General features: G+C 45.9%; 1 protein-coding gene across 1 annotated transcript; it reads right to left on the bottom strand.

Moving 5' to 3' along the window:
* Positions 1-4,287: 4,287 nt before the first annotated feature.
* On the bottom strand, positions 4,288-22,370 carry LOC116863014 (protein argonaute 2-like). The gene is made up of 2 exons (XM_032850487.1): positions 21,691-22,370; positions 4,288-4,461 (listed from the first exon to the last, which is right to left on the bottom strand). Exons 1-2 carry the CDS (start codon positions 22,368-22,370, stop codon positions 4,455-4,457), a joined length of 687 nt encoding a protein of 228 aa, XP_032706378.1. The 3' UTR covers positions 4,288-4,454.
* Positions 22,371-24,716: the final 2,346 nt, after the last annotated feature.

Genomic DNA, 24,716 nt, shown 5'->3' with positions numbered 1-24,716 from the left:
TGAATATTAATTTGTAATAAACCAAACAGAAATGACCCAATGTTCTCTAACAGGTGAATGGATAAACAAACTGTGGTATATCCACACAAGAGAATGCTATCAGTCATAAAATAAGAATGTGAACTACTATAGACAAAACAATACAGATGGGGCATCTGGGTGGGTCAGTCAGTTAAACAACTGCCTTCAGCTTAGGTCATGATCCTGGGGTCCTGGGATCGAGCACCGCATTGGGATCCCTGCTCAGTGAGGAGTCTGCTTCCCCCTCTCCCTCTGCCCCTCCTCCCCACTTGTGTGTACGTTCTCATTCTCTCTCTCTCTCTCAAATAAGTAAATAAACAATCTTTAAAAATTAAAAAAAAAAAAAAATGAGGAGCACCTGGGTGGCTCAGTGGATTAAAGCCTCTGCCTTCGGCTCAGGTCATGATCTCTGGGTCCTGGGATTGAGCCCCGCATTGGGCTCTCTGCTCAGCACGGAGCCTGCTTCCTCCCTTCTCTCTCTCTGACTGCCTCTCTGCCTACTTGTGATCTGTCTGTCAAATAAATAAATAAAATCTTAAAAAAAAAAAACCCACAATGAATCTCAAAATAAGTAAGCCGAGTAGAAAAAGACATACCAAAAAGAGTATGTACAACATGGGTCCACTTATAGAAAATCCTAGAAAATAAAATCAGTGATGGAAAGTGTATCATTGGTTGTCTGGGGAAGGAGGGATGCAAAAAATAGGCGTGATTACAAAAGGGCATGAAGAAACTTTGTGGGAGACGGAAATGTTTTGCATCTATGCAACTGTGATGAGGTCATAGTTTCCTGGGTTTGAACATTTTAAATACATGCAGTGTAATATGCTTAAATTATATTTCGATAAAGTTGAAAAAGTTGGGAAGACATAATGAGCCATCACAGGACTGAGCACATAGTATGTTCTCAACCAATGCTGGCTCCATTCTGGAGCAATAGCAAGTGATCCCATTAGAACTTCTGGAAAAGAATTTGACGGGCTGCCAGGGAAGCAAGTCAGCCTATGTAACACTTTGGTTTACTCAAACCCAGTTACTTAGGACACGTTCTTCTCAGCTAAAAACTGTGAACAAGAAAGACGCACAGAAAGATAAGCAAGGCTTGATCTTTGCCCTCGAGAAAACACAAATACGTTTAATGTATGATGTAATAAAAGTGTCGTAAGGATGGTACTGACAAACGGGAGGCATGCAGAAGAGAGTAATGGCGATGGGATGGATGTCGGGAAAGAACGGTTTCCGATGGGTGGGACTCTGGAAGGAATGAGGGGTGGGGCGGGCCCTGTGTAAGGGTGGAAGCTGGGTTGAGGGTGGGGGACACAGCCCGCTCCTCCAAGGCAGGAGTAGGGAAGGGTCCACAAAGGGCAAGGCTGAGCTGGGGGAGGCCCTGAGCACCAGGAGGGCTCTCCAGGGCGTCAAGGGAACGAGCTGAAGGATTCAGCATGATCAGATTTGTGTTTTACACAAATCTAGAGGGCCATCTGGCAATTTATCAAGAGTCCTGACATTCATATCTTTCAACTCAGTAATTCCTGAGGAAATAATCAAAAATGCACAAAAAGATTTATGGACAGTGCTGCTTATCACAGCATTATTTATAATAGCCCAAAGCCTGAAATAACTTAAATGTCCAATAAAAGAAGACCATTAAATAAATTATGGTATGTGGAGTGATTAAATCATATATAGCCATTAAATCATATTTTGAGAACATATGGTACAACAGTGTACTGCCTCACTGTACAATGTTAAGCTACAAAAAAGCAGGGCATGAAAATATATATTAAGTATTCATTCAACAAATATTTATTGATTATCCACTATGTGCCAGGCACTGTTCTAACTATTGAGGGTACAGCAGAGGGTAAAACAGACACAACCCTGAACTTATTAGAAGGATTCTACCATCTAATGAAAGAAGGCAGACCACAAATATGGCAACAAAGAATAGTAAGTGGAGTATACAGCATGTTAAATGATAGGAAGTGTCATGGAGAAAATCAAGAGTGCAAAGGAATGGAGAGTCAGGGGGTAACTAGAAATTTTAAATAGGAAGGTTTTGTTTCAAAGAAAAGAGGGAGTTAAGGGTTTGAGCCAAGGGTGTATCTGGGAGGACTCCCAGGCAGAGGGACAAGTAGGGCAAAGGCCCTGAGGAGGCCTGGAGGGTTCAAGAAACAAGAAGGCTGGAATGGCAGAACACACAGGACAAACATCCGGGGCATGAGGATGGAGAACAGGGAGGGGAGCCACAGCAGGGCTTCGAGTGGAAAAGTGACATGATCTCTAGGGGACAAGGGTAGAAGAAAGAGATCAGTTGGGATTTGTCCGACATTTTCCTAACTTTTTTATAATGGAGGTATGTTCATTTCATAATCAGAAAACAAAAGGTAATTCAATCAAAGAAAGCACAGTGCAGCAAGGCAGCAAACAAATCAGGAGGTGAGGGAGATGACTCCGGTGTCAGTGACAGAGAAATGCGTACACAGAGGAGGGCACAGCTTCATGAAGGTCTCTGTGAGTAAAACATACTCTTCTTAATAATAAAGGATGCAAAAAATATATATATTTGTGAAAAAAGAATCCCCCCATATTCTCAGCTTCCTAACAATCAATACTTAACATGTTGTCCTATTTCCTTTCGTCCTTTTCTCCTACATATACTTTGGTTTTCTCCTTCGTCATTCTATAAGGCCTGAACTGTGCAGGCACTCAAATGTTCACCAAATAATGGGTGATCTAATGCTCCCAACGATTTTGTGTACAGATTCGCTTTTGTTACATCAGCTACATTACAGGCATTTTCAGAAGCAGTTTCAACAGGCTTGGGTGACACAATGGAAATTGTGGGTAAGGACAAGGCATGGTCACTGATGACTAAGGTGCCAAGTCTGTTTGAGAGGACGGTGGTGACATGATTTACTCAGGGCACCGGCAAGAAGCCCATCTGATGAGAAAGACACAGGGCTCAGTGTGTGTGACACGCAGGGGTAGACAGAAAGTCCCTGCGGAGACCCCCAGCCAGCCATGTCTCTCAGGGATCAAGAGGCAGTGGGAGGCTAGGCACAGAGACGGTCACGGCAGGAACAGGAGTGGACAAAACACTAGCTGCTCCACTACATGCCTGTACTGTCCTAAGAGCTTCTCAGGCCCGTCCTCTTCTGGTCTCCACAGCAGCCCTGCGAGGCGGGTATTCATGTGCTCATCTGACCGAAGCCCAGTTACTCCACAGCAGAGCCAGACTCAAACCCCAACTATGAGGGCTTTTCCCACAAATTCTCTTCTCTGCTAACAGAAGCTTAAAATATGCCCAGCAGCCCAGGAAGAAAGTGGTAAGATGTTTGAGTTAGTTAGCACTCCTGTTTGTGTGAAACTTTTAGGAACTGCCTCCTACACCAAAAGAATGATCTTTCCACTTCTGAAGACACATTTTATTTTAAGGTTTTATTTATTTGAGAGGAGAGAGAGAGAGGGAGCACAAGCAGGGGAAGTGGGAGAGGGAGAAGCAGCCTTCCTGCCCAACAAGGAGTCTCACACGGGACTCGATCCCAGGACGCTGGGATCATGATGTGAGCAGATGCTTACAATTACTTAAAATTATAGTCTGTTGAGGTTTTTTGTTGCTTTGTTTTTTTCATGAGTGTGAGTCTTCTCTCGCACTAGGTAAGAGGCTCCAGGAAACCTGAACAGACTGCACGATCCCCCTACAGCAACAGCCCAACATTGTGCACACAGTTGTGCTCATCAAATGCTCTGGGTGAAAACACTATCACTTGCCAGTCACCCCAGGGCCACTGTGACACTGTTAGTGGGGTGACCCAGACACCCTGCAGCTCAGACAAGGGGAAGCCAAGCCTGGATGGACAAGCACTCTTGAAAGATGCCAGACAACAGGCAGGTAAATTTGGGCGGACAAGCACACTAATAGGGGATAAGGTAAATTTTCCTTTTGCACACAGCTGGCTACGATACAGAGTCTGCAAACTAGTTGGCCTGTGGGCTAAACGCGGCCCTCCTGCAATGTCTGTACGAGTTGACTCACGCCTGCTTTTAACTTATTACATTATAAATTAGTTACTATCTTTTAAAAAGTGAAAAGTTCCACATAAAAATCTGGATTTCTGTAAGCAGTACCTTTTCAAAGGTCCAACTTTTCCGTTCCCCATAGCCGCCCCCCCCAACCCCGCTCATCTCCTCCTCCTCCTCCTGGGACAGGGTGGGAGGGGACCTCCGGCATGGGGCTGGGTCTGAGCTCTCCAGCCACTGGGAGCTAGGGCCGCCTGTACTCACCAGCACTCAAGGTCGTGAACTCCAGGAAGCGGTATTCGTAGGACACATCTATCTTGGTTTCCACCTGAGGCCTCTTTAAAGTCGAATAGATGTTTCCAGGCCGTTTGTCATCGCGTTTCTCTAACTTGTTCAATCCGCAACCCATTTCAGCAGCTGCCAGCAGAAACCAAAAAAAGGACAAGAGAGTGATTTTTTTTCCCCCTGAGATTTTGTTTTTAAACACCACAGTATAAAAGACCCCATATGTCCCTGAAGACTACATGGAGGACCTCAGCCTCTATGGAACCCAGAGTATAATTCAGTGTCTGACCCCAACACGGAGGAGCTGTGCACAGGGCTCAGGCTGGCTTCTCCTTCTGTGAGGACACCATTACCAGCCATCCAGCACTTCTATAATGACACCAAAACCATACCTGCTTTCTATCTTTTTTCCCCTAGCTGGGGAAAATAGTACCTCAGAGCGCCTCAGGTTCACTCTAATCTGTACACATGATTAAAAAATGAGATCTTAAAAGCAATATGGTACATTATAGTGTCAGCCCATCTGAAAAGAAAAAACAAAACAAGAGACGTGTCACTTTTGCTGTGATTGCTAAGAGAGAATAATAAGTTGTTGGCACAATTTCCAAACTCCAACAGTAATTATTTAGACAGGAATTTATATTCATAAAACATCTCTAAAAGTAGACGGTGGTATTTTTATGGGCCTCATCTAAAAGTCCCCCTTTTATTCTTTTTAGACCAAACCACAGGAAATAATAGTATGCTTCCATCTCTTAGAGAGTCATTTTAGACCAAAATGAAGACTGGCTTGAACACTAATAGCAGGGCCAGAGAAATTGGAAGCAGAAATCCACGTGTATTAGAGCGAAAATCTGTGGCGACGGTTTGAAAGAAAAATGGAGAAATGTTAGGATAATGTGCATGTTAGGGTGGGCTCAGCTCCCAGCCTTTTGAGAGATTAAAAATAAGGAGGGTTCTCTGTTTATTTAGGCAGATTGACATCCATGAAACTACTTTTTATCCACTCCCCAGACATCAGCAGAAGATATTTTCCTTTTGTGCACGGCGCATGACCAGTACTTCCCCCTTTCTCTGGGGTACCAGAGCTGCCATCAGAACATATTTCACAAAAATATGAACTGGCCAAGAATATCACAAACAGAAACGTGGTGACTGCTTCCTTTTAGAGATAAGAATTTCCTTTTGCTTAATCCATTTACAAGGTACCCAGCTTCCTAGGGCAAACTGGCAAGTTCCAGAAAAACAAAACGACTCTCAGAAAAGCAATGAGTGTTTAGGGGGAAGGGAGCAGTGGAAGAGAGTGGTATCGTGACAACCAGGCTATACTTTTCAGTAATTAAAAAAAGTCTGGAAGGATGGATGAGAACAGGAAGGCTTACTTATGCCTTAATAAGGGAACATTAGTGTCCAAAGGGCCAGGGCAGACGTGATTTATGTGCAATCTGCATGAACTGATTACTTGTAAAATACTCTGTAGGTCTGCAGATAGAACAGCTGATATATACAGAGGCTGCATATATAACTACTAAAAAGCAAGCCAAGTGGCATCTGCTGAGGCTAAGCAGAAGAGAAGTGGACAGGAAGGCTCCTGTGTACTGGGGAACAGGTGACCTAGCAAGATGAACACTGTTACCACCCGAACAGAATTGGAAATAACCCAGAGGCTTACCAAGTAAGTCACTTACACACCTACCTCCCTAAGAGAGACTGAGAGTTTGGGGCCCTCAAAAAAAGAATCATCTCCCTCAATAATGCTCCCATTCTTGTTATCCTATTAGGTCAATTCTAGCTTTAGAGATTCATTTCTTTGAAATCAGAATCGTTGCCCCTCAGGATCTCCTTTGAAACCACAGATATCTCTATGGGAAGAGCAACAAACTAAGCTTATGGTAGCCACTAACATTTTAGTATAATTTATTATTTTCTATAAAGGACAAGTTCCCTGACAATCAAGAAAAAAGAGGAGAGGATTACCAAGATGAGCAAAAAGACTCGAAAAAGTTAAGGAGGTAGAAGGAGGTGGGGGATGGTGTTCCAAGAAGCGTCAGAAAAATTCTCCCGATTTTAAACTTGGAGTTTAAGGTTTCAGTCAGATTGTCCCAAACTTAAGATCTCTGCCCAAGTTCACCCCAAAGGGCACTGTGCTTGTATCACAAGGTTCTGGGTAAATAATGCATGTGATCTGACACAGAAAAGATAAACAGTTCCAGCTTGCAGCAAAACAGCAGTATGGGTGAATCCTCAAGGTCTCAAACTTAGGGATTCATTTCTTTGGAATACGTGCAACACTGGTAAAGCAACTGCTTTTATAGCACGACTCGCTCTGAGAAGGCTGACATATGAAGCAATTGTGAGTCAATAAAACCTTAGTGTGAATTAGTTCCTCCTCCTCTTTTGTGGTGAGGGCCCTACCTTATTCACTCCTGGCACACCTGTGTTCCTTCTAGTTCCTTCCTGTGTTCTTCTACCATCCCCCTCCACTGTCAAAATAGTAAAGATTTTCATATCACTCTAAAAATAGCTACCACAGTCCCAACAATGCTCAAACAAGGAAGATCTAGCTTACAAAAGTGGGAAAAATAAGACAGAAGAGTGCCTAACATTACTGTTTACTATGTGAGGTTCCCATGCTCATGCTAGAATCCCACAAGGAGCTTGGGGCAAGGGATGGGTATGGGCCTTTGAGAGCAGTGAAAGGTGGGAGGTAGAGGGAAGAGTAGAGGGCACAGCATTCAGGGAGCATCTATCTCAGTGGAAGCACATCTCCCTCAGGAGTTAAGGTCTCTAGTAGGGCAGAAGGTAAATGGTAAGGATAATGGCTTTGAAATATGGCCTCCTAATCCTTTGACACTCCTGCCATTGAAAGGTGGGGTCTACATCACCACCTTGAATCTGGGCTCCATGGTTGCCTGACCAATACAATATGGTGGAATAACACAGTGCCAGCTTCTGGACCTGGGCCTCAAGAAACTGAAGCATCTACTTCTTGATCCTTGGGATGCCTGTTCTTGGTTCCTAGCCACCATGCCAAGAGGAAGCTCAAGCAGCCCCAAAGGGAGGCCCATGTGGAGAGGAACCTATAGCCAGTACCAACTTGCCAGCCATCTTGCTTATGAGCCATCTTAGAAACTGAGCCTTTGCCTCAGTCAAGACACTGACACCATGTATGGCAGAGACAAGCTGTTTTCACCAAACCTGCCAAAACTGCAGATCCCTGAGCAAAATACACCATTGTTTCTGTTCTAAGCCTTTAAGTTTTAGGGTGATTCATCATTCAATAGGTAACTTATTCACCAAGTTTGTTCAAAATGACCATGGCCCGCTGCCTCCTCAGGAGAACACCAGTCGAGATTGCCTACATTTAGGGGCCCTGATTTAGCCATCCACACTCCGAAGGACACTTGGTTGTTCCAGCTGATTATGAATAAAGTGCCTATAAACACTCACAGAGGCTTTTATGAGGACATAAGTTTCATTTCTCTAGGGTAACACTTAGGAGTGGGATTGCTGGGTTGGTGTTAAGTGCAGGGGTCCTGTTAATGAATAAGACTTCTCTTTCCACATTCACGGTGGGCAGATGCTGACCACAGGAGAGGCATGGTGGAAGGTGAGACCCTTCGAGACACTGACCGATTAGCCCCTCTACCTCCTGCTCACTCTAGACCATCAGCTCCCTGGGTGGAATCATGAGAACCCTGCTATTCCTGGCTAATTCTGCTTTCCTTGTCTGTTTCTGTAAAGGGCACATGCTTGTGTGTGATGAGATTCTCCCGTTGCTTCAACCCCCACAGCTCTGACCTTCCATATTCCTACAGTCACCCCACATTGATACCTAATGTAAATCAAGTTACTCATTTGATGTGTGAGTGGATCGCTGGATTAGCTTTGATTACCTGACAGTCGTTTGGCAGGCTTTTCTGTTTCTACCTCTGTCATCCCAGAATACACCCCTGCACCCATGTGTATGGGTCTCTCTAACATCGAGGGACAAAGAAAAATCTTCCAAGTATTCTTCAAACGTAAAGCAAAAAGAGGAGGTCTTTCCCCTTTCCTGTGGCGAGACAGTAGGGAGAGAGCCAAAATAAACGTATAGTTCTCTAGCAGAAATCAGCTAAAAGTAATGAGGAACTGGATGCTGATTATGGAGGAAAATAAGGTAATCATGGGAGGTTGAGACCCTGGCTGCAAGGAAAGGACATGAGAGATTGCAAATGACCAGAAAGCAGAGGGCCCTCAGATGGTGATGTTCTGGAAAATTAGTTCTCTCCAAATCAAACCCAGCGTGAGGCATATCTTTGCTACAAGGTGGCCCCGCTTCATGCAGAAACTGTGAGCTCCACACTAGAGGGAACTTCTCCAAATTCATGCATACATGCATACATTCATTCAGCCCACGTTCACTAAGGTCTGCTTTAAATCAGGCCCCCAATTAGAAAAGATAAAAATGGGAAGACCAGGCCCTGCTCTGAAGCAGATTGGAGGTGAAAGGAGGAGAAAGACAGTGAACAGATGTATGCGGTGCCGTGGGGAAGGCTGTTCTGGAAGTCTGGACAGCCCCCGAGATGTTCAGAGAAAATCCCCGGATTTGAAATAGACAGGAATATGAAATAGACAGCACGTTGTCACAGACCTGGTTCCAGAAGAAGCTAATCAGCAATGCGACATGATGCCCTGTGTCATTGTCAATTTTGAAATCCTTACATTTTAATTTTAAGTATTTCTGATTTGTTTCTGAAATGCTTCCCAAGATGCTCGTAAGACACTGGAAAACCACTTGAAAAAGGATCACCTCCTTAAAAGATTATTTTTCAGCTAGCATTTCTAAAACTTCAGTTTAAAGTTTCATTTTTACTCTCAACAATCATACGTGCATTTAAATAATGGGAGCAATAAATGTAGTTATATTTCCAAATACAAATTAGTTTCATTAAGAGTGAGTCCTCATTTACCACACTTGCTACTAATCCATGGCAGACTGTAAAGCTAATTTTAACAATTGCCAACAGCTCATGACAAGCAACCAAAGATGGGGCAATTATAGGCAATGATGCCGGATCAGCTGGCAAACTCATTTTTTATTTCTTCATTCAAATCACGTGTTTGAAGCCTCGAGCGTGTTTATTACATCACTCAGTCACCCAAAGTAAGAACTGATGATCCAGATGAAGACGTTTTTGCATGATAGGAACATCTCTCTCAACCCAGAAATGTAAATGAAAACTTGAGAATTCAAATGGTATCAAATCTTGATATTCTACAAACATAGTCTAAGACAGAAACCCGAGGATAACTAAAATGTACCCACTGACGGACTGGGCAAAGTAGGCGAAGGGGATTAAGAGGTACAAACTCCCAGTTATAAAATAAGAAAGGCAAAGAGATGAAAAGTACAGTCCAGACTATAGTCAGTAATGTTGTAATAACATTGCATGGTGACACTACACTTATTGTGGTGAGCACTGAGTCATGCCTAGAACTGTCGAATCACTGTGTTGTACCAGAAACTAATATAACATTGTACAACTACAGTTCAATAAGAAAAATTTACCTGTTTTTTTAAAGATTTTTTTAATTTATTTGACAGACAAAGACACAGCTAGAGAAGGAACACAAGTAGGGGGAGTGGGAGAGCTTCCTGCCAAGCAGGGAGCCTGACATGGGGCTCAATCCCAGGACCCTGGGATTATGACCTGAGCCAAAGGCAGACGCTTAACCCAGTGAGCCACCCAGGCACCCTGAAAAATTTACCTGTTTAAAGTATTCCTGAATCAATGCCAAGGATAAAGAACAATCTATATGAAACAGTATTATCTGTATGGTGCTACTTTTTCTAATTGAGTGCATATATATATATATATATATATACACACACACACACACACACACACACATTATTATATATTACATATGTATTTTATGTGTGTATATATATGTATATGTGTATACATATATGTATATATGTATGTGTATATACATATACATACACATGCATTCTCTTTGTATCTGGCAAGACATAGACCACAGTGTTCTCAGAAATTTCCTCCAGGTCATGAGATTATGGGTGACACTCTCTTTATGGTTTTCTCAAGTTTTCTGTGCCGCACATACATTATTTCTTCATTGAAAACAATAAGAGGTAAGATAGCCAGCCCCTAAGACGACCTTCAGTAATCCTCGAAGCATTCACAGGTGGTCCCCGCCCACAGTGACTAGGGCTGACCTGTGGGGCCAGGAGGGCACTGCAGAAATGATGAGTGTGATTTCCAAGGCTGGGTTACAGCAGCATTGTGCATTCTACATTACTGTCTCCTGGATCCCTCACTCTGGGGACAGCCAGCTGCCACAGTATGAAGACAGTCTATTAACCCTGTAGAGAAGTCTCAGGACAGGGAACTGACGCCTCCACCCAACAGCCAACACTGCTGCTTAGCTCAACACCCATATGGAACCAGATCCATCACCTGCAGAATGGCCTCCAGCCCAGCCAGCACCTTGACCACAACCTCTTGAGGCACCCCAGGTCAGAACCACCCAGCTAAGCGCTTCTGGATTTCTAACCCACAGAAACTCTCTGAGATAATAAATGTTTACTGTCATTCCTGGCTGCTAAGATTCAGAGTAATTTGTTACACAGCAAAAGATAAGGAATACAAGGGGTATTTACATTTCCAAAGGAAAACACTTGCTTACTATCCCCTCCCCCCCACATCTCAGTCGAGGTCTGATCCAGACCACCTCTCTGCCTTCCCAGAGTCCCCATGACAAACACCCTTAATCAAACATAGCTCCCTTTCAGAAGAATCTGCTGCTCAAAGCGTGGTTCTCAGACCAGCAGCACCGGAATTCCTGGGAGCCTATGAGAAATCCAGAATCCCAGGCCCTCCCAAGCCTGCTGAACCAGAAACTACATTTTAATGACAAGTGATTCACTGAAGTTTGAGCAGCAGTAAAGTATGAGAAACGCTGGGCCGTCTGTGGCACTGGTCCTCAACCTTGGTTGCATATTGGAATCATCTGGAGAGCTACTTAAAGATCCTGATGCCCAGGCATTTGGGGGGGTAGGGCCTGATCACCAGAATTTTTGAAAACCCCAGGTAATTCTAACTGACAGCCAGGGTTGCAAAGCAATAACTTAGGAGCAAGCTCAGCTTTCCCTCTCTGAACTCTGTATAGTCTCAGATCCTTCTTAAGTCTCCTAGCCAGGGCTAAGAACCCCAGTCTAGAACATGGCCCTACTGACCCCCTTGATACCCCACCCCTATCTCTTGAACTTCTTTGTACCTCAGATGCCCTCTTCCCACCTCGTCCTTCCAAACATAGGTGCACCCCTAAATTTCTATCCCCACCCTCCTTCTCTCTCTCTTAAAATCATTCTCAGTATAGGGGCAGCTGGGTGACTCAGTTGAGCATTTCAGGTCAGGTTTCAGGTCAGGTCATGATCTCAGGGTCACAAAATTGGGTCCCAAGTTAGGCTTTGTGCTGAGCACGGAGTCTGCTGGAGATTTTCTCCCTGCCCCACTGCTCCCCACCCCTTTCATGTTCTCTCTCTCTATAAAATAAATAAATGAAATCTTAAAACCATTTTCAGTATAAGCCACTTCAGACATACAGATGAGGACAGAAAATGAGATATCTATGTACCCACAACCAAGATTTAACAAATGCTTACATTTTACTTTATTTGCTTCACATTTTTTATTTTTAAGAAATGAGACTTTTTAGATGCAGCCCCCGTGCCCTTCCTTTCTCCCCCCTTCTATCCTTGCTTTTATCCTTCCAGAATCTACCTGTGACACCCACAACAATACATGACAGAGGTTTGAGACGTTCCACTTCCTGGCACCTTTAGCGTCACGGCACCCCTAGGCTAAAAGCAATACTTATAGTTCCACTTATTAAGTAGTTCAGTCTAAACAATAATTATTTCTGTCCAAACAACTTATTAGCCTTTGGGGAAAAAAACAGTGCATAAAAATTGAAAGAATAAACCTTTTTCTTTCATTCCTGAGTCACAAGCACTAGCGGGCTGTGTGCATCTCTTGGGCACCGCACAACTTCTCAAACCTTGGAATCCCGCTGGACACCACCACTTTCCTTTCCTGTTCGTGGTTTCTTAGCAACCACCCAAAAGGCGCGGCACAGAAGTATGATGTCATCAAAAGGAAGGCGGAGCCGTCTAACGTTGGTACTGAGAACTACCCCAAGATGGCAGGCAGTGTGTTGTCTAACACATCAAGTACCACTGTTGCCCTCAGAAATGTAAAAAGAAAAAAAAACGCCCTTCTGCCCCGCCCCCATGAGTTTGCTGTGGCGCCTTGGGGTGCCTCTGTAATGGAGTTTGGGAACCTCCAATTGTGGTATTGTTGAGTATACTCAAGAAAGTTACATAAATACTATAGTTTTCCCCTTAGCCCTCATATCCCCTCATGGGCCCTGCTTTACTGGCTCTAGGCAAAAACCTTCCAGTCTCCTTCCCAGTCTGGTGAACTCCAGGTGAATATGCCCCAAGGACCCTTTTTAGCATCTTCACCCAGAACTTTCCTGAAATTCCTGATGAATATGCTCCAAAGAGAACTCAACGCCTGGCCCATCAAGGCCTGTTCTTCCTCCCGTGTTCCTTGCTTCTGAGGGTAGTACCCCTGTCCTTGCAACATACAGGCTCAAAACACCAGGCATCAGCCTGCTCCTGCCACTGTTGTCGCCACTACAGCTGGCCTGGTGTTGGGTGCTCGTGGAGGCCCTTACGTCCACCACTTCATTGTCCATGCCAGCCCACCCTCTTAGGACCTCAAAGGCCTTCCTACATCTGGCTTCCCTTGGTCTCTTGCCCACTAATTCTTAGCACAGGCTAATTCCACATTAACCATTCTGTGCCACACAAGTGGCTCAAAGAGCATAAGAAAGAGACACCACCCAGTTTGGAGTCCTTCACCTCAACTTCACCCCCAACCCACTTCCTCCCCGGTCTCTGGCTGTTCCTCTTCATGTACCCTGGTGTCAGGTGTAGGAAGCCAGTGCTCCCTTTTGTACACACTGAGCACTCTCCAGACACCATTCCTTTACCTCCACTGCAACCCCAACCTGACACTTTCCCTTCCATCTCAACCCTCTGTATTAGGGTTTCCAGAGAAACAGAACCAAGAGGACAGTGTGTGGGTAGATATCTATATAGAGAGAAGGCAGGGCAGATTTATTTTAAGAAACTGACTCATGTGACTGTGGGAGCTGGCCAGTCAGAAATCTACAGGCAAGGCCAACAGGTCAGAGACCTATACAAGCGCTGATGTTACAGTCTTAAGTCCTAAGGCAGTCTGGAGGCAGGATTCCTTCTTCCTTGGGAGACCTCAGTATTTTCTCTTAAGTCCTTCAACTGATTGGGTGAGGCCCACCCACACTATGGAGAGTAATCTGCTTTACTTGAAGTCTCTTGATTTAAATGGTAATCATGTTAAAAAAAGAAAAAGAACCCACAGCAACACCTAGACCTGTCTCACCAAAAATTGAGTACCCTAGCCTAGTCAGGTTGAAACATAAAATCACCCATCACACTCACCTTTATTAAGCACCTACTGCATGCAAAGCACTATTGTAAATGCTGAGGATACCAAAGTGATGCAAAAGACCACCACCACCAACAACAACAACAAAGGAACAACCCTGCCCTGAAGGATCTTACCTTCAGGAATAGATAAACAGACAATACACAAATAAAAATAATACAGGAAATTCAATTTTAAAGAAATAAAGAAAAGGCAGGGAGGAGGGAGAGCAAGCACAAGGGAAGACAAGGGAATACTTAAAAACAGGATGATCAGGAAAGGTCTCACCCAGAAGGTAATGTCAAAAAGAACATGGGATGAGGGGGATGGTGTACCTGGCAAGGTGGCAGCAAGTGCAAGTTTCCAGGACCTGCTGAGGGGGAAAAGGGAGTAGCTGCAGGGAGCACACAAAATCAGAGTGGCATGGTGAGGCAGGTTGTGTGGGCTGTGCAGATGGTGGTAAGGACTCTGACTTTACTCTGAGATGGGAGCCCTGAGTGTTTCAAGCCAAGGGCAGACATGACCACTCTGGCCATGACTGACTGTGGAAATGGGGATACCAAATAATAACGGGTTATGAGCAATGGGCAAGTTCTGGATATATTTTGAAAGTATATTTTCATGAAATTTATTGGTAGTTTGGTGTGAGAAAAAGAGGGCATCCAAGACACATCTAGGGCTTGTGACCTGAGCAACTGGAAGGCTAGAGTGGCCCCCTTCCAAGCTGGGGATGGCTATGGGAGGAAGACAGGAGTTTATTTTAGATGTGTTAACTCCATTGGGTAGACATGCAGAATGGGCAGTTGCAGAGACCAGTCCTGAGCTCCAGAGAGAGCTCTGGAGCTTTTGGTATTGTCTCACCTGCTCATGTGACAGCCAACTTCCTAAAGGTAGCAATCATGTCTTCTTCGTCTCCAACAGCAGCTATCCCAACGCCCCACCCCAATAGATGCACATTTATTTATTTATTTATTGAGAGAGAGAGAGTGCGCGTGAGCAGTGGGAGGGGTAAAGAGAGAGAGAGAATCTGAAGCAGACTCCCTGCTGAGCATGAACTCTGATGTGGGGCTCGATCTCATGACCCTGAGATCATGACCTGAGTCAGAATCCAGAGTCGGATGCTCAACTGACTGAGCCACCCAGATGCCCCTACATGCACGATAAATACCTACTAAATCAACATCCTACAGGACTAGGACAGACACTTATTATCTGGTAAAGGATGGACATTCTGGAGTATTTGGGAAATCAACCTTCTTAAGAGCATAGCACAAGGGTTGGCTGCATGGGTTCTGGAGCCAGACTACCTAGGTTCAAATCCCAGCGTCTCTACTTTCTAATTGTGTGACCTCGAGGAAGCTGCTCAACCTCAGGTTTCCCAATTATAATATGGGGATACCCCCCAAATCCACTGGCAGGGTGAGGATTAAATAAGTTAATACTGAACAGGGCTTAGAAGAGCTCTGATACATAGAAAAAGTAGTATAAAGGTTAACTATTATTAGAAATACTACCAGTATTACTTGTTATCCACTTTAAAGACTTCTTTTGACCTGCCTATGGCCATAATTATACCCGTCTGCAAACGGTGCTTATATGGGATCCCAAGACAGTGGTAAAAGTTCCAAAACCCTCTCTAAGTTACAGAAGTGTTTAAATGAACAATCTGATTTCTTGTGCTTTATATTTCCAAAAATTGGCAATACATGATTCGGTCACATTCCATTCGCCAGAGTTTGTGATTAACCATCTCTCTCCTTATCCAACTTTATGAATGAGGTCTATTACAGTAATTTCTTCAAACTTGGGAATTTGGGAGCTATTCCATAAAACCTGAAGGGTTCCTCAGGAAGTAGTTCCTTGGGGTGAAATACAAAGTAGGAAATTTCAAAACACACACATACACACACACACAGAGTCATGTACACATGAATGGAAGCTGATAATCCTCTGCAAGAAATAAATGCTGACAGTCAAGGGGGCCTGACTACAGAAAAACAAAATGGGACATTTTGAGAAAGTTGTCATTGAAAGAGCAGCTGGCTTCCTGATTGAAAAAATGTGGAAACATCCAATACAGTTTCATAAAGTCACTTCACAGTTGGTCTGGGCACCTGGGTGGCTCAGGTGGTTAAGCGTCTGCCTTCGGCTCAGGTCGTGATTCCACCGTCCTGGGATCAAGCCCTGCATAGGGCTCCCTGCTCAGCGGGAATCAGCTTCTCCCTTCCTTTCTGCCCCTCCCCCCACTCATTTTTTTTTTTCTCTCTCTCAAATAAATACATAAAATCTTTAAGAAGAAAGAAGGAAAGCGTTGCTCAGTGTCAGACGAGCTGGGCAAAACACAGCTGACATGGACTTTGCACCACTGGCTGGTGTTGGTGCCCCATAACACCTGAGGGCTGAAGTCCCCTCTCCTTTGAAGCACAGAAGAGGGGCAAGCCGGGACACCATACGAGCCACCCCGCCTCGTCCTGTGCAACCAGGACATGGAAGCTGCTGGGCCCCCTCCTGCACTCCCCACACACCACAAGGGCAGTCAGACCCAAGAAAACTCCAAAGCAAAGCCCTCGATACCCCAAATAGTGTCTCCTCCATCTCTGTCTTGGCAGGTAGCCATCAGGCGTAGAATGTGACCTGATTTTCCAGCTCTTTGGTTTTGGCCCCGCTGAGAGCCGATTCTTCTTTCTCAATTCAGCCCAGGTGGGGAGTAAGTCACACAAATGCATATTTAAAAGCTCAACCGAATTCTTATTTGGAGAGCAAGGAATTAACAGGGCTCAAGCAGTGGCCATCACTTGCCTGTTGTACCAATCTTTTCACAGAAACCATTCTGGTAAAATATGCAATGATAATAACGAAAGCCCCTTTGGGGGCCCAGGACCAAAGGGAAACTTAAATTTATGTCAAAAACTGAATGTGAATGGGAGGAAAGATCACACACATGCAAAACCTTTAAAAGGTAAACTTAAAAGAAATGTCTGGCTAAATGTTCCTCTTTGTCAGTGAGAAAAGAGCCTAAGCCTTAGCCAAGTGTGTTGCCCATTCTTCGATGAAGGAAAAGAGAGAGACGCTTACTATAGGGCAAGCAGGACTTTCAGCCATGATGAAAATACTCCACCTTTGCAGTATCCAAGGCCTGGGCCAATAACCACGTGTGGCTCTAGGGCACTTGAAATGTGGCTAATGGGACTGAGGAGCTGAAATTTTTATTTTCTTTCATTTTAATTCATTTTACATTGAAATGTACATGGCCATGTGTAGGTGGTGGCCAAGGGGCGGGACTGCTTAGCTAGGACACTTAACAGCTGGCAATGTTTTTCTTTTCCTCCAGTGAAACTAAAATCACAGCCAACCAACAGTGTTTTAAATTATCACCAAAATACTTGGTATCTCAATACAGGCCCTGGCTGCCCCAAACTCAGAAAACTTAGATGGAAGAAAGTGATTCGGGGGTGTCATTTCTTCCCGTGCAGTTGTGCCTCTCCAGTTTTCGTGTCTGTCACCCCATGGCTTCATGTATTTGGAAATCTGTGCTTGTAGACGTAGTCTCATTTGCGAAACCAGAACGTCACGGTCTCTTCCCTATGTCTAGGAAACATGAAAAAGTGAACTTAAGGCAAATTACTTAACCTCGCTAAGCTTCAGTTTCCTCAAGGCTAAAGTGCAGATAAGAGTAGTACTCGCTTCTCCTGAGGATTAAATTCAAAGAATGCAGGTAGAGTGCCTAACAGTGCCAGGCCAAGGGTAAGCACTGGGAAAGTGGCAGCTATAATTATTATTTTGTTAATAACAATAGTGAAATCTGCAATAAAATAAGAACAGTGCTACTAAAATAGAAGTGGACAGCCGACAGGTTTTCCTAGGCCGAAAAACTTTGAACTTGTTTCCAAGGCTACAGTGAAGTACAATACCCGTGAGATATATCTTGGGGACATCTCGGCACTCACAGTCAACCCCCAGATGGGCAATCACCCAGTCAGGTACCACAAGTCACCAGAATCATTCAGCTGAGACTTACTGAGCCCCTATTCTGTGGCAGGCACTGTCCTAGGCTGTCAGATCACAACAGTTTCCAAACACAGTGCAAAGACTCGAGACTCTGTGCCATCTGTCATCTGACCCCACTGAGACACTTTGGCCAGACGCAAATATTTCATTCTAGGGTCCCACGCAATCTGGGAGGCTCCATTCTTGTTTCCTGAATCATCCAAGGCCACGGAACGGGACCAAAGTGTAAGGGGACCTGAGGGGACCTGGCCTGTTTTCTCAGCCAGGACCACGAGAGCATGTCGACAGGTCATGTTTCTCACTGACAGGCCAAATCACTTTAACAGCAGAGCTGGTTTCTGAGCCTTCAAAAAACCAAATCTGATCTGCCTCACAAAGCAAACACAACCCAGTTTCAGCAGCCAGCTGCGCAAGCTGGTGAAGTCCAACGGGGATCTCCTCCACCAAGTTCACATCAACCAGACCAATACGTCAGAAATCCCCCAGGAGAAGCTAGCAGAAGTGTGGTGGAATTCTGTGGGTTTGGGAGTTATTTTTCCTTTATATAGAAAGTACTCAATCAATCTTCTTTCACAACCAAGGGTACATTACCCTGTGGAATTCCCTTCTCTGAAGATCTCAACAAGTAAAATATTTGTCTGATCATCTGTAATAATTTAAGTGTGAACTCACTTACTGGCAGAGTTAGAGATTTCTCACAACTCCTCCACCTATAAAAAAAGCAACGTGCTTTGGACTGTCTAAGGTATCCAATTGCTGTACCCTGCTAGCCCAGAAACACTGGTCAAGCCATGCCCTTGACTTTGGGACAGGAAAACAGGGTTGTCGTATCTGGAATCTCTTACTTGTATTCTTTGCTGGTAGGGCTACAAAAATTGTACAACCGTGTTGGGGAAAGACCCAGCAGCTTCTTATAAGGTTCACATATACCCCTTCTGTGACCTAATGATTCTATTTCTAGGCATTTACCCATGAGAAATGAGAACATATGTCCCTAGGAAGACTTGTACACAAATATTCATAGCAGCTTCATTTACAATACTTCCCCAAAACTGGAACTAACTCATGTGTCCACCAATGGGAGGAATATATTAACAAACTGTGGTATGGACATGTCCTGGAATATATAATTCAGCAATTTAAAAAAAAAAAACCAAAATACTGATAGAGAACATGGATGAATCTTAAAAATATGGCAAATGGAAGAAGCTTTACACGATACTATAGAACACCATTTACAGGAATTCAAGAACAGACTAAACTAACAGTAAAAAATAATCAGCAGTCATTGCCACTGAAAGGAGGCAGGGACGGACTGGAAATGGGGATGAGGAACTTTCTGAGGTGATGGTAATATTCCCTATCTTGATCGCAACTAGGATTACACAGGTGTACACATTTATCAAAACATTATGCAAATATTACTCTGAAGATTTGTGCATTTCACTCTATGCATATGCATTTTACCTTAAGACAATCATGAACATATATTGAACTCTGAATAATAAAATGTGCACTGAAACATTAAGGAGTGACCTGTGTCAATGTCTATAATTTACTTTAAAGTGCATAAAACAAGAAGTTGAGATTTACTGATGGATGGGACTTAAGTTGGGACTTAAGATGGACAGAGGGATGAATAGGTCGACAGATGCATAATAAGGCCAGTACTGCTAAATTACTCTCTAGATATGGGTATTTGAATGGTTACTGTTCTTGCAACTGTTTTTTAAGTTTTTTTTATTATTATTTATTTGACAGAGAGAGACACAGCGAGAGAGGGAACACAAGCAGGGGGGAGTGCGAGAGGGAAAAGCAGGCTTCCCGCTCAACGAGCCTGGTGCCAGGCTTGATCCCAGGACCCCGGGATCATGACCCAAGCCGAAGGCAGATGCCTAATGACGGAGCCACCCAGGCGCCCCTATTCTTGCAACATTTTTATATTTTTAAAAAGGAGATAGGTGGGGAGTCATAATACCCTCTCCTTGACGCCCCCCCAGTTAGAAATTTGGCAAGACATCCACGCCCACCAAACCATGGGCCCATATAGTTTCAATTCTGCAGAAAAGTGAAGATTGGAAGAACACAAGAAGCTTTACAGGAACTCCCATCACTCATGCCAAAGATTTTCTGCCTGTTTCCCTACAGACAAAGCAATTATTTGAATGGAAGCCAAAAATTCCTGCTCAAGAGGGAGAAAAAGAACTCATTCCTAATTTGTTCTCTTTCAATTCCTGCACCAATCTATTAGCTAACTGCACAACACTCCACTTCCATTTGCCCGGTGTCCATTAAGCCAAAAGACTAACAAAGAAACACCAACCCAGGGACTTGATACACAGAGGATGAAGTCCCAGTTCTCAGGACCAGAAACCCTGCTGAAGGCAAAAGAGGATGCAGAGTCAGCCTGAGGTTAAAGTGATTTCATTGAGGTTAGCACACACGCACGCACCAAAGAGCCCCAAACAGTTTGTTGCTTAACCCCTCTGTGGGGTTTGGTGACATCTGGGGTCACTTGAATTTCATTGGGAATTCAGCTGTTTGGAGGTACGAATTGGAATCCCGGCAGCCAGGACACGTGGTGTGCATAGTGTGCCCTACCCACAGGCCCAGAGGTGGCTCACATTAAGCCCGCCGCCCTTCCTGGCAGAGCCTCACTTATCCTGAGATGACACACGATGGCAGGGGCTGGAAGACGCCTGGCCTGACTGTGCGCCCAGCATCTGAAAACAGCTGTACCAATTACAAGAAAGGACTGTTGCCTGAAACCCAGGGCAGGCACTCAAATTTGGCTTTTGTGTGAGACTTAAAATATATACATACATACATTTTGTTTAAGTCCCCCAACAAACTCACTGCCACCACCCAGTGTCCCCGGGAACACCCACAACCACACGGGGCAGCTAAGCATGATCAAACCGGAGGAAGCAGGGAGCGTGCCTGGGTCTAGCACTTTTGGCTTCCACGTGGTTCTGGATGCCAAGACCGCGATATCCTGGGTCAAGGGCACAAGCCCTGGTCAGGGGAGGTGGAGGAGTGTTGCGTGCCTGACAATCGGGTTTTCTGAAATGTACACCGCCACCACCCCACCTTGGCCCAAGACCTACCCTGGCGTCCCTTGAGCCTGGGAAAGTGGGTTAGGACAAGTAAAAAAAAATCCCCTTACGGAAGGAGAGATGCCCTTTTCAGTGCCGGAGACTCCCCGCGCCCCAGAGTCTCTGTGCCGCTGGTGGCTGCGGCGCTTCCTCAGGACGCGCGGCAGGTCTGCTCCCATCTATCCAGCACCCCTGCGCCAACAAACCCACCTCCCAGGGCGCACGCAGAAGGGCAGCTAGAGCCTCCCAACTCCCCACCCCACCCAGCCTCGCGCCATCCTGAACCCGCACTTCGTGTCCAGCTCCTGTCTGATCTTTGCCAAGGACCCCCTGCAGTTGTGTCCCAGACCCACCTGTAGCCTCAAAGCTTCCCCTCTGCTTCTCTCTTTGGCGCTGTGAGCCTGCAGAGCCCACGACCCCTGACAAACTGCTCTAGGTGCCTCTCCCCATAGCGTGCCAGGGACGATTTATCCGCCCCCCCCCCCAAAAAAAAAGTTGGCCAAGACCGCTGTGTGCTGTGGATCGGCGCCGACCCTATCCAACCCGGGCCGGGGATGTGGTTGGGGACGGGGGGGCGGTGGCCCTCTGGCCACCGCGGCAACCTGCAAGGAGGAGCCACGCGGGGCTCCTCCAGTCCGCCGCGGTCCGGGTCCGCGGGGCCAGATGGCAGGGCCTGTGCCTGCCTACACCCCAAGTCCTGCCGCGCGCTCACCTACCGTTCGGAACTGGCTGAGGAGAAGGCGCTGGCGCGGGCTGCCCGAGACAGCGTGTTCCGTCCCGGGAGGAAAGTTTGTGCCATACAGCGCAGGCAGCGCGGGGAAGGCGTGGGCGCCAGTGGGTGGGGGCGGGAAACGGCGGCGCGGCGCGCTCGGGTGTCCGTCCCTCCCGCGATCTGTGCGTCCGTCCCTCCGCGGAGCCCGCGGCCGCCGCGCTCCCGCTCGCTGCGCCCTGAGCCTGGCGCGCTCCGGCTCCAGCCGCGACGCGCCCCCGCCGCCGCCGCGCGTCCGCCGGCTACACTTCCTCTTCCTCTGAACTCATGTGCAAAATATGCTGCGCTGCATCTTCGGGGGAGCCGCCGGCCCCTGACAGCCGCCTCGGGAGCAGCGAGCCCGCCCAGCGCCCCTGGGCGCCCTGCACCCCCTCGACGCCCCGCGCCGCTTCCTCCACGCGGCGGGCCACCTGCGTGCCGCACGCGCCGCACCCCGCGGGCGACCTTCGCTGCCCCTCCGCGCACAGGTCGGAGGCTCAGTGATCCATCCTCTCGACCCCTCCTAAACACGGTTGTGTATGGCGGGAGGGCACGTAGGGCACCTAGCTGGGGTGCTGGATGGTGACTGCCACCAAGGGGCTGAGGGTGTAGGAGGATAATTGAGAGTGGACAGTTCCTCCTCCCCATTCCACAGGTGTCCCTCCACCCCATCTAAGTTATTTATTGAGTCAGTGATTAATGAGAGGGATAATGCCACCGTCTCCTTGCCACGCCCCATTCCACCTACTTCAGGTGGCCAGAAGGTTTGAGATCTCGGGAACCATCTTGGACTGCAACTTAAGGTTGCCCAAGGGGACAATTACATAAATAAAGCACCAAGGCAGGGCTGACTTGGTAAAGTGAAAACATAAGGCAGAGAGCCCATTAAAAAGTATTTTTTTTCTCAGAACTTTTTAAACAAGACAAAATTACAAAGTAAGGGTTAAAAGCAGGAATCCTAAAGCCAGTTGGGGTTGGCCTGGCCTCTATACTTACTCCCTGTGTGATCTGGGTAAGTGCTTTAACTGCTCTGGGCCTGTTCCCTCAATTGTTAAATAGCACTTCCTCCTGGGTTTTGCTTAGGAAGCACTCTATAACTTAGCTATTATCATCGTTATTATTAATATTATAAGAGGACCACAAGAAGACAGCTGACATAATCTAATTAATTATCTACATTTTCTGGTTGGGCAAAGAGGGGGCCTTAGGCATTGGAGCCCAGAGAGTAGTGGGCTGGTTTTGGGCCCCAGAGGTTTTTTAATGAGGTCCTTCTGGTACTAATAACCACCCCCCAGGGGTTAAGGTAGAGCTATTTTGTCTTCAGGAATTCCTGTTTCACACAGCCTCTCAGAGATTTTCTTCCTGATTTTCTTTTTCCATGGCCATCTGTTATGTGTTCCTCCCTCCTGCACCCAACACCATTCTTGTTTGTGTTTTGTTCCTTTCCCTTTCTAGCTCACCACTTGCTGGCATCACTCACCACCACCAGTAAAAGCTCTCTCTCCTTAGCTGGCCCTCTGAGAGAAAATAATAAGACCAGGTGACACCCCAGGTCCAGGGGCAAACAAAAGTGTATGGGCACAAGGGTCCAGTGGCACCACCCTGGTTTTGAACACTCACCTATGAGGCCAAAAGGAGGAAAGATCTTTATGTCATTTATCTGCCAAGGCCTTGAGTTTTGTAAGTCAGGGCCCATCTGAAGTCTTTCTGATCCTTTCTAATCCTTTCCTTACAGAGAAAAAAAAGTAACTTTTATAGGTGTTAGCCAGAAATGCACAAGTGAGCATGGAGTATTTAAATGAAGATAAAGAGAAAAGAGAGAAAATGCAGCATAACCTGGTTGTGGTTGGGGGAAGAGGTTGATTTCATTTAAGCAAATCATTTTCACTCTATAAATTTTTGCACATTTTTTAAACACCTGATCATTGGGGTTAATAAGTTATTCTGATTATTTCCATTTTCTTCCACTCAACATTTTCCTGAGTATTAACAATGTGTAAATGTCTTTTTTTCCCTACTTGAATCCGCCTTTTGTAAGGGTTTTCTAGAATTCTCGACCTTCCCCCTAGATATTCTGACACTTCCTACCTGATACATAGTAGGTGTTCAATAAACATTTGTGGAATGAATGGATGAGTTCTTAACCTCCATATCTTTCAAGGCTCTGGGTAACCTCCATCGAACAATTATCTGAAATATTCTCATTCTTTTTCACCTGGAATACCCAATGAGGAGTCAATGTTGGGTTCGTTTGTGCTGTGTAGAGGTCAACCTCGATTTTCCACTTGGCTGCTATGGACTGGCCAGCCAGGGGATAGACCCTGGACAGCTGGGACTCACCTCTGACTGACCTCGCCTACCCAGCGTCAACCCCAAAGATGCTGGAACTATATCCTGGTGGGTTACCTTGGCAACCTCACAATGTCATCTGTTAGAATGTCCTAGGGCGGCAGCTTTTAATTCTATCACAGCGGTCTCATCGGGGGTCATGTAATAGTGCTGTTTTTCCTCTGCTCACACTTCCTCCCCCTATGATTTAACACTAAGTACTCAGGGAGGGAGCTGAACACGGGAAAAACCAAGCTATTATAGCACGACAGGTCACAGATGGCCCCAGAACTGGGATCCTGAGTGTTTGCAGTCGATAAAATGCAGGGCCCAAGTTAATGGGGAAGCTGGTTCTCCCCACACCCCCCATGGAAACGAGAGGAGTTAAGCCAGCCCAGGCAAGCATAAGCAGCAGCCGTGGCCAGACTGTACAATTCTTGCAAAAGCTCAGTTAAAGGAACCCCCCACTGGAGCATTTCTCTCTCCTGGCCTCAGCAGCACCGCCCCACTCTGGAGATGATTAGGCCATGGGTACTGGCAGCCAGACCTATTTTGCACCTTAGCTATGCTGAAGCTTGGAAGGAAGGAGAAGCCCAACTAAACCTCTCTTAGTGCCCTCCTTCAACCCCCACCTCATAATTTCACCACACTCAGCACCCCCCAACT

The sequence above is a fragment of the Lontra canadensis genome, unplaced genomic scaffold (assembly GCF_010015895.1).
Source record: "Lontra canadensis isolate GAN:19392208 unplaced genomic scaffold, GSC_riverotter_1.0 scaffold457, whole genome shotgun sequence".
NCBI classification, from domain to species: Eukaryota; Metazoa; Chordata; class Mammalia; order Carnivora; family Mustelidae; genus Lontra; species Lontra canadensis.
This window is presented reverse-complemented; position numbering and strand designations above follow the sequence as displayed.

Bases quoted from the DNA above. Each gene is read 5' to 3' on its own strand.
- LOC116863014 (XM_032850487.1), bottom strand. From the start codon at position 22,370: ATGGGGAGGAGGAACTGTCCACTCTCAATTATCCTCCTACACCCTCAG.